At 37.0% G+C, this 10979-nt stretch overlaps 1 protein-coding gene and 1 long non-coding RNA gene across 2 annotated transcripts in view; one reads left to right on the forward strand and one right to left on the reverse strand.

Moving 5' to 3' along the window:
* Nucleotides 1-6795, forward strand: part of LOC107661797 (uncharacterized) — a 15465-nt gene extending 8670 nt beyond the window's left edge. Inside the window, exon 3 of the long non-coding RNA XR_001631142.1 lies at nucleotides 6786-6795. This is a non-coding gene — a long non-coding RNA (uncharacterized LOC107661797). The remainder of the gene's footprint in view (nucleotides 1-6785) is intronic.
* Nucleotides 1680-3287, reverse strand: gpr34l (G protein-coupled receptor 34 like). The gene is made up of 2 exons (XM_016451563.1): nucleotides 2879-3287; nucleotides 1680-2745 (listed from the first exon to the last, which is right to left on the reverse strand). The coding sequence occupies exon 2, from the start codon at nucleotides 2664-2666 to the stop codon at nucleotides 1683-1685; it is 984 nt and encodes a 327-aa protein (XP_016307049.1). The 5' UTR covers nucleotides 2667-2745; nucleotides 2879-3287; the 3' UTR covers nucleotides 1680-1682.
* Nucleotides 6796-10979: the final 4184 nt, after the last annotated feature.

The following is a 10979-nucleotide window of genomic DNA, read 5'->3' on the forward strand; positions in this document are numbered from 1 at the left end:
AAGGAATACACAAAGAGTGTGTGTGTGTGTGTGTGTGTGTGTGTGTGTGTGTGTGTGTGTGTGTGTGTGTACGGATGTATTAAATGCAAAATGGTGTGTAAGTGGAAAATGATCTGAACTTGAAACTCAAGTCACAAACAGGATCCTGCAAGTCACCCACACGCTGCAGAAAAAGCTTCTCATCAGTTCCTCAATGCGCTCTCCAATCTGTTGATCAGAACCGAATGACAACATCAAACCCACACAGCAGCTTTGAGCATCATGTCAACCTATCCAAGACATCAGCTGATAACTGCAGTTTTTGCAACAAACAATGCAAACTTTATTTAAATAACAATTATTTTGTATTTTATTACCATGAACTGTTACAATAATGGCTTTAGCCAGATTACAGGCATGTATAAATATGTACATACACAGTTTATAAAGAACATGCAGAAAGGCATGCAGACAGTAATGCATTTTATAACAGAAAAAAAATATACACCTTATTATATTATTTGTATTTTTTAGGTTACTAATGCAGTATGCAACATGGTTAATCTCATTCAGTTCTCAGTTACTTGTCAACAAAATCAAATCAAACATTCAACCAAACTCTTTAAAAAAAAGTTTAAATTGTTTAAATAATTAAATAATACAAAAATGTGCAAATGTATATATATTTTTTGATTATGAACAACATTTAGTATTTTCCCACATTGCTCTCACGTTTAGAGAAAAGTACACGTACAGAATCTACCACCACAAACATAGGTTACACTCATAACACAACAGCACCCATGTCAACCACATGGGATCTATTACAATAGGGGAAATCCATAACATTTACAAAAGTCTTTTTTTCCTTTATTTCACATATTATAAATATATAAATCATAAATATAGGTCATTCTTGCAGTTAAATAAAGCCATGAAAGAAATCTAAAAAGTCTATCCACAAATGTACACTCAGAGTACTCTAGCTCAGTGGTTCTCAACTGGTTGGTTGCACATCAGTTCTGGATCACAGACAGCAAAAAATAAAAATACAATTCTGAGTGCAAACGGTGTATGTATGTATATATATATATATATATATATATATACACACACACACACACACACACAGGGGATATATATATATATATATATATATATAAATGCTCATTTTACTATTCAGCCTGTATCATGAACGGGCCTGTACAATTTCATGTTTGATTTTGGATAAATCATTTTGATATTGTTTTTGGGCACCACCACAAAATTTACATCAAAGAAAAATAATTTGAGAACCACTACTTTAGAGAAAATGCAGCTACATATTCTTTATTTACAGAAAAGCGAGACATACTTAAATACACTTAAACTGCCATTCAGTGGATTGGACACAACTTATAATTCTTGATTGTTATTATCGTTATTTGTAATTTAGAATAATAGTGAAATTATCAAAAGTATGAAATATCACAAATCTTATCAACAATGTTAGAACCGTCATACACACACATATGCCTTATAGGTTTATACAAATACTGTATAAAAAATTTTTTATGGTCATATGAAACATATATTAAGTCATGTGTACCCAGGCTGTGACCAATAGTATACATCATTTAAAACTAAATATTTTAAATTTGTTGAATTTAAAAAAAATGTGATTAATCTAGACAAGTCACAAATGGAAAAGTTATCCATTAATGCTAAATTTCAGTGAGTGAGCGGTTTATACTGATTCTCCTTCTGTTTAAAGCATACATGTTTTTAAACTTGCCCTGAATTGCACACAGTATTGTTTTCCTGTATGCACTGGATAAGAAGTAATAGATAATTGGGTCTAGGCAGCTATTTAGAGCGGACAATAGCAAAGTACTCTCATTTAAGAAGTGCAACAATTGTTGGCTATGAAGATCTCCGATCACATTCAGCTGAGCCAGAACGTATGGTATTCGTACTGCATGGTAGGGCAAGAAACACAATGTAAAAATGGCTGGTACTAAGAAAGTCTTTATGATGACCCTCTTTTTGCGACTCTGTGCCTTAGGGTCACCATTACCCATGGACATAGTCCTGAGTTTCTTAGTGATCTTCACATAAAAACAAAGAAAGGCTACATAAAAAACAAGGAAGAGCACCACTGTTGTCAGGTTTATGATCCCACCGACAAGTCCCTTGCTGTGGAAGTGGAAGCAGACCTTGTCACACGCATGTTTTTGACTGTTGCTTGAAAAAAAGGGAATCATTCCAGAAATGAGGATCACCCAGACGATGTAGCTTGCCGTGTGGCTCCACTTTGTCTTTTGGATTCGAAAGACCCAAACAGGCTTGATGATTTTCAAATAACGATCTAGACTGATGAGGCTGAGGAACAGGATGCTGGAATACATGTTGATGTAGAAAAAGATGCCCACCACCTTGCACAAGTAGAAGGGACCTTCTTTGTTGTGGTAGTAAACTCGCAGGGGCAAACACATGACCAGGAGGGTGTCCGCTAGGGCAAGGTGCCGCATGTACACAGCCATGGAATTGTCTGTATGCCGCCGAAGGAAAAATATGTAGAGGGTGACGGTGTTACAGAGCAGACCAATGCAACACATGAGAATGTAGCTAATGGGCAAGAAGGGCCACAATATGCCATCATGAATCTGACAGGACTTATTGGTGGTTAAATTGCCTTCCTGAAACATTGTGACAGCCAAAAAAATTGGTGTACACTTGCTGACTGCTGCTCCTCAAAATCTTGACATACAGTGATTTTTGGTTGTCCTAATGGGGCATGGGAGGAAAAGGTCAACAAATGGTCTATATGATGACAGGTTCTCACTTGATCTATTCCTACAACTTCTTGAATTGCTTTTGAATAAATGCTAAGAGCCCAAGAAAAGAATAGCACTCTTACCTGTATGGCTGGTTTGATTGTGCTTGAGCAAGTGACTAGATACATGTCTGTTCAGAAACTCCACTACCTATGCAGGAAACTCTGCTCGCATGTGACGTTGGACCCTGGTTGCTGTGGTTGACATTACTGCTAACCTCAGTAGAAATGCAGAGCAGTGCTAGATAAGCCAAGCAAAACTCGCTTCCATTCTCAGAGCACAGGAAATATCTGGTTGCCTAAAATGAAAACTGGTGACCATCACCTAGTTTTTACCCCCAACAATACACACTTGAGGCTTGAGGAATATATACTTTAGAGCATAGGTCGTCCACCCCGCTCCGTGGGTCTCTAGGAGTATGGTTGAAGACCTCTGCTTTAGAGCTATTTGACTTGTAACAACCTAAACAACCTTACAAGTACCAAAACAAAAACATCCATTTCCTCATAAAATTTGCCTTTCAGTGTCTTCATCTTCTGTCATGTGCTCAGTAATAAAATATCCAATATATTTCAATTTAACACAAACAGTAAGATCCTTATCAGACAATTTAAAGCCAGGAAATTTTGACATTCTCTTTAGGCCTTCAGATCATAACAACACACTTACTAGCATTTTATATAATACCATGTTCAAAGCCATGCACAGAACTGATGAGTTACATTGACATTTACATTTAGTCATTTAGCAGACACTTTTATCCAAAGCGACTTACAAAGTAGAAGCAATCAGACCAACGAGTGAGCAACAATAAACAAGTGCTGTGACAAGTCTCGGTTAGTCTAGCACAGTGCACATAGCAAGGTGTTTTATATACTGTATATATATATATATATATATGATCAGCCGTAAAACAGCGATTCTGTCCAAATTCCCTTTAAAATCTTAAATGATTCCCTTTGAGCTAAATTGACCTGTTTCCCTTACAGGGCCTACCAGAGAGGTAAGACTTGAACTACTGGAGTGCGGTTCCTGAGATGCCCACCTTCTTGAGGGTGGACAGGAGGATCTGGTGGTTAACTGTGTTAAAAGCAGAGCTAAATCCTCCAAGACACCTTACAGGGCCTACCAGAGAGGTAAGACTTGAACTACTGGAGTGCGGTTCCTGAGATGCCCACCTTCTTGAGGGTGGACAGGAGGATCTGGTGGTTAACTGTGTTAAAAGCAGCAAACAGATCCAGCAAGATGAGTACTGAGGATTTAGAAGCCACTCTTGCCAGTCTCAGGGCTTCAGTAAACGAGAGCAGTGCAGTCTCAGTTGAGTGGCTTTTGAAGCCAGATTGGTTGCTGGCCATGAGGTTGTTCTGTGCAAGACACATAGAGAGTTGGTTGAACACAACTCGCTCAAGTGTCTTTGCAATGAACGGAAGAAGGGATACCGGTCTGTAGTTTTCTAAAAGTGCTGGATTTAGAGAAAGTTTCTTAAGCAGTAGGGTTACCCGAGCCTGCTTGAATGCTGTGGTAAATGTACCAGAGTGAAGAGAGGTGTTAATAGAAGAAATGGCCTGAAGGAGTGGGGATAGGATCAAGCGGACATATAGTAGGATGATTGGAAAGAATAAGTTTAGAAACGTCTGCCTCTGAGAGTGGAGAGAAGGTGGAGAGAGAATGAGTATTTATGGTTACGAAGTTTTTGTCAGTTTGTGGTGTGGAGAATTGGTCGCTAATGGTTCTTGATTTATTTATGAAGAATATTGCAAAGTCATCAGCAGTATGAGTTGATGAAGGAGGGGGTGGAGGAGGACAAAGAAGAGAAGAAAAGGTTTTGAAAAGCGTGCGAGAGTCAGAACAGTTGTTAATTCTTTTGTTGTGGTAGTATGTTGTTTTAGCAGTGGAGACACTTGCAGAGAAGGAGAGGAGTGACTGATATACACTAAGGTCAGTAGAGTTTCTTGATTTGCGCCACTTCCTCTCTGCAGCCCTGAGTCTAGAGCGATGTTCCCGGAGAACATCAGACAGCCAGGGGGCAGAGGAGGTGGTGCGTGCTGGTCTAGATAGATAAGATAGATAAGCTTTAATATATCCAACTTTTAAAATGACTAAACTTATATGTTTTCCTTTGAACTCTGTGTGAAACTATATAAATAATTAAATTCAGTTGATTCCTTTGCATAGTCATATATTTTCTTTCTGCTGCCAAACTTTTGCTGCAGCAGAAGTGTTTATTCCTTCCTTTTAAATGAATTTAAATTTATACATTTTTTAATACTGACCTCTTAATCTTCAGCAGAAAAGTGAATTGCTGACTCTCGCGAGAACTGAATCCAGCTGATGCTCTTCACGTTCCGTGGGATTGGCTGTTTGCTGCATGTGTCACACTTTCAGGTGCACACACTCCAGAGTTAATCACAAACTCTGGTCCAAAGTCTGAGTTGACAGAGAATGTTTATATCGAGTATTGTGAGCCAGGGTGAACCTGATCTAAACCAGTTTGGCTTTATCGGGTTTTGTCAACTCAAAACTTACTCTGCAACTCTGAGTTTGCTCATCTCGCTTCATGTTACAGGCCACAGGTAATACTAATCCCATGTGAATAGAGCTTTAATGAATGGATATAAATGTATAAAAACAAAAGCAATTTAGGGACTAATGACTTAATGAATGCAACACAGATTAACAGAGTAACGTAATTAGGACAACTAGGGAAAGTAGGTCAAAGGAAAGTCAACACAGAAAACCACAGACATGTAACAAGAGGCCAAAACAGAAGAGATATGTTGACTCTTCTCAGCACGCACAAGCAGACAAGCTACCGCATTGTGAACTAATTGTAAGTGTGAAATAACGGTCTGACAAGACCCCACATTAAAAAAAAAAACAACAACATTACAATAGTCCAGAAAAGACAAAATAAAGGCATTAATAACCTTTTCTAAATCTTTCCTTGACAAAATAGATTTTCGAGTAAGAGACCTAATCCGGAAAAAAAACAAAAAAACTCTTAAACACAGCATTCATCTGCTTGCCAAATTTCAAATCCGGGTCAAACACAACTCCTAGATTTCTTTTTTGGCCATGACAATAGGCTGACCAAGGACCTAAATAAGTGTTAATGTCTGAGCATCCTCTGGTGGGGCAAAAATCATAATCTCTGTTTTACTTTGATTTAACTGAACCAAATTGTGAACCATCCAGCTTTTCACCTCTTCCAGACATGCCAAAAGTAAATATGAACCACAATTCTCTCCAGATGTCAAAAGGAGATACATTTGTGTATCATCAGCATACAAAAGGTAAGACATACTGTATTTTTTTTTTTTAAATCGAAAACTTGCTGCATGAAAAATCAGTATGCACTTACAATGGGAATATGTTTTTATTTTTCATGGAAAGTGAAAATAATGATTTCCAAATAAATGCACAAGTTTATGCACTTTAAACTATGCTTCCAATATACATCCAATAAAGAGAACAAGCTGAAACAATTAAAGATTTTTTTCTTATTTACAGTATGTTGTAGGATTTATATTAAACAGTATTAATTAAAGAACTGACCTGATTTAAACCAATTTCCTGTACAAACATTTAATTTATTAATTAACATGGAAACTACAAAAGCTTTACCAATCATTTGAAACAACTTAAACCAGAATTACTTCTCAAATATTTACTGCAAGGCTGCTCAAGCCCATGACTGCTAACATTGCCCCCACAGGACGTGACAAGAGCTGGTTTCAAAACTCATGTTTTGCATGCCAGCCAAACCACAAATGCAGCCATAATAATCTTTGAACTTTGTAACTCTTAAATCTGCAGCTCACTGCTATAATGATGAACAGGTCACTGAAACCTTTCCAGCCCATGCTACCAAACTCCCCGGTTTCACTTACGACACTGCTGAGAACTAGCAGCAAAGACATTCTGGTAACACACACCAAACGTAAAACATAGGGATTTCACACTAGAGAAAACCCAAATATCCACATACAGTACAACAAACCATTAGATTTATTGAATAAATATGTGTTATTTATTCAGTTTAAAATAAATATGCTGAAGTAGAACCTGTGTAGAACCTGTGACCTGTTTTTGTTTGTTACATCTACAGATGTTTCTTGGATGGTGTTTCATGTGCAGATCATTTCTTTTACTAGGCCTGAGGAAAATAATACAAAAACACAACGAGTAAAAAGAACAAACATCCTTTAAAAATAGTTACAGTTTGTATTTAGTCAGGAAATTGTCAGTACATTACAATAAAATATATCAATTATTCAAATACTTAAAATAATTAAAATCAAGAGACAAGTCTCCTTTGATAACTAGCAGCAGGTCAGCAAACAAAATAGTCTTACTCTATTCCTGTTGTTTTCTCCTTTTTGTGTGTGTGTCTGATGTTAGAACATTTAGAGGGAGACAAATAAAAGCTTACAATTCATTTCATCTGGATGAATCACTTTGTTTCGACCTGAATCAGCAACATCAAATGAGATGGAAGAGGAAGCAAAACAAACATAAAGCCTGCATCTGCCCTTGTAATATTTGTAATGCTTTGTTATTAGGGTTAAGTCGTGGCCTAATGGTTAGAGAGTCGGACTCGTAACCCAAAGGTTGCGGGTTCGAGTCTTATACTGGCAGGGATTGTAGGTGGGGGGAGTGAATGTACAGCGCTCTCTCCCACCTTCAATATGTCTCTTCTGTTGACTAATCGCTTGGCATTAAGTCTTATTTTCAAGACAGAAGTTTCTCTGTTCAGATGGGTGAAGGTATGTCGACCTCAGCGCCTTTATCTTGTGGTATTCCACAAGGATCCATTCTAGCACCAGTCTTTTTTTCACTTTATATGCTCCCGTTAGGTCAGATCTTGAGTAAATATGGTGTGTCATTTCACTGTTACGCAGACGACAGGCAGTTGTATCTACCTCTGAAGCCAACTGCCTCTATCGCTGTAGAAAGGTTGGTGGAATGTCTTGGTATACTTGGCCACACGTCACTTCACTTCACTTCACTTCACTTCACTTATTAATATACATAAGAGTGGTATAGTCTTCTTGTAAAAATTTGAAAGGTGGTAGCTAAAAGGTACAAACCCACTATGGAGCCTTGTGAACTCTCTTGAGCAAGACAAGAACAATGTGCAATTACTTTTCAATTGTAACATATTTAGACATAAGTATATGATGATGATGCATCAGCCAAGTGTTATTAAGGGAAATAAATAAACATTTTGCTAATATAGTAATTTGCTTATTTACATATGCTTATTTGCTAATAACAGCACAAAATGTAAAGGTGCCCAGTAGTAAATTAAGAGTTTACTTTCTGGAATTGTTCCAACTTATTGTAAACATGCCATAGTGCAGCCTTTATTGAAGAAATCAAACCTGGATAAGAGTGTGTTGTGCAATTATAGACCAATTTCAAACCTTCCTTTTTTTAACAAAGATTTTGGAGAAAAAAGGTTTTAATCAACTTGAGTCCTTCCTTACTGATAATGCTATCGGTGAAGTCTTTCAGTCGGGATTTAAAAAACATCACAGTACAGAATCTGCATTATTGAGAGTTTTTAACAATATTTTTATGGCAACTGACTCTGGTGACGTGACTCTACTTTTGCTTTTAGATCTTACAGTGGCGTTTGATACAATCAACCACCAGATTTTGATCTCATAGTTAGAAACTTGTGTAGGTATTCGAGGTAATACCTTGAATTGCATTACATTTACATTTTACATTTACATTTAGTCATTTAGCAGACGCTTTTATCCAAAGCGACTTACAATTGGGGGATACATAAAGCGATTCTTCTTAAGAGGCAAACAGACACAGGAAGTGGTTTAAATATGGTGTGTCATTTCACTGTTACGCAGACGACAGGCAGTTGTATCTACCTCTGAAGCCAACTGCCTCTATCGCTGTAGAAAGGTTGGTGGAATGTCTTGGTGAGATTAAGGTGTGGATGTCTGCAATTTGCTGTTTAAATTAATCAAAAACCGAATTGATTTTATTCAGCCCTTCTGAGTCTGTTGATACATCCAAAATTTGGGTGTACTATCCCCTTTTCGGACACATCAATTAAAAAACTTAGGTATAGTTTGTGATAGTGCACTGAAATTTGATAAACAAATAAATGAAGTTGTCAAAATTAGTTTTTTTCAATTGAGATTAATCTCTAAAATTAAGCCTTTTTTTTTTTATCTCGGAAGGACCTGGAAAAGGTTATCCATGCTTTTATTTTTTCAAGATTAGACTACTGTAACTCACTGTACTATGGTGTTCAATATAAACGTTTGGGCATACAGCTGGTCCAAAATGCGGCCGCAAGACTTTTGACAGGTACTCGGAAAAATAAGCAAATCACTCCTGTATTAAGCGCTTTTTTTTTTTATCTCGGAAGGACCTGGAAAAGGTTATCCATGCTTTTATTTTTTCAAGATTAGACTACTGTAACTCACTGTACTATGGTGTTCAATATAAACGTTTGGGCATACAGCTGGTCCAAAATGCGGCCGCAAGACTTTTGACAGGTACTCGCAAAAAAATTTGCATATGACTCCTGTATTAAGAGTACTACACTGGCTGCCGGTTTCTTATAGGATTGATTTAAAGATATTATTATTTGTTTTTAAAGCCTTACACAGCTCCATCATATATAGCTGATCTGACCCAGGTGAAGAAACCAAAGAGAATGTTACGTTCTGAGTCATTGAATCTCTTAGTGGTCCCGCGGACGTATGGGAAAACGAGTGGAGATCGCTCCTTTGCGGCCGCTGCTCCTAGGCTGTGGAATGGTTTACCTCATTATATCCGGCAGTGCCCCACTCTTAAGAGAGTTTAAGCAACATTTAAAATCATATTTTTTTACTGTGACGTTTGAGCATACATGAGTGCAGTGTTAGTGGTGAAACTGGTTTTTACCAATTGCCCCATTGAGTCTGAGGTTTTATTTGTGTTTGCGTGTTGTTATGATATAGTACTTGAAAGTGTTTTTTTATTGTTATTCTGCATTGTCTCATGTACAGCACTGTGGTCAACATTTGTTGTATTAATATGTGCTCTATAAATAAAGTGAACATTGAACATTAAAGCAGAATCCTAAAAGAGATTCATCTTAAAGGTATTTAAGATTATTTTATTAATTATATACATATGAACATATACATATTTAATTGCCCATATTTTAAAATGTAGGCCTAGGCCATAATAGCAATAGTATTCAAACTGAATGATTTCACTCAGCCTATAAGGTTTTAATTCAACATGATGATGTCTGAAGATGTCTGAAATGTCCATTTTTGTGTCTAAAATAGACACGAAAAAATTTGATATTCAGCATAATACAATCATCATATCATTCTTTTCCCGAGACACAAAAATAGATCACTTAACCTCAGAACTGTTTGGTCTGACTAAATCTCACATGTCGATATTCAGATAAAATCACACACACACACACACACACACACACACACACACACACACACACACACACACACACAAGAAGAGCATAGCCATTCATTAAATGTTAAGATGAGATTTTGTGTTGGTCATCTTATCCCATCTTACCTACCCTTTTTCTCTATTCCCTTAATTAGTCCACTAATATAGTCCACTACAAGGAAGGAATGAAAATGAGTACGCAAATTTGGACACAGAGTGCTGGATAGTGCTTTAAAAGTATCCCCCCACCCACTCTCTCTCTCTCTCTCTCTCTCTCTCTCACTCACTATCTCAAAAAAAATTATAATAATAAAAATAAAAATCACTGGGCCGGTAGCCTGTTTAAAAGTACTACACTTTTGTACCTTATTTAGCCCTAAAAGATGCATATTACACTCTTAGAAAAATATGCTGGGTTAAATATAACCCAGCGCTGGGTTAAAACAACCCAATAACTGGGTTTGTCCCTTTTTAACCCAGCATTTTTTAGAGTGTAGTACTATAAATGAACATATATTACCTTGTTATTATTGCAGTGCATTATAGGATTGAATGAGTGCACATCATATCTACTAAGCTTTTGGATACCACTACAAAATCAATGTACCCTTAAACAGCGCACTACAAAAGGGTAAAGGGAGGGATTTTGGACACAGCCAGAGCCACTACTGATAAAAAAAAACATCTTTGTGTGCGGGACGCAAGGGGGCGTACATGCTCTTCAATTTGATATTTACTCAAGCT

The sequence above is a fragment of the Sinocyclocheilus anshuiensis genome, unplaced genomic scaffold (genome assembly GCF_001515605.1).
Source record: "Sinocyclocheilus anshuiensis isolate Anshui unplaced genomic scaffold, SAMN03320099.WGS_v1.1 scaffold207, whole genome shotgun sequence".
NCBI lineage: Eukaryota > Metazoa > Chordata > Actinopteri > Cypriniformes > Cyprinidae > Sinocyclocheilus > Sinocyclocheilus anshuiensis.

What these genes read in the sequence shown, in the direction of transcription:
- gpr34l (XM_016451563.1), bottom strand. Translation starts at nt 2,666, where the DNA reads ATGTTTCAGGAAGGCAATTTAACCACCAATAAGTCCTGTCAGATTCAT.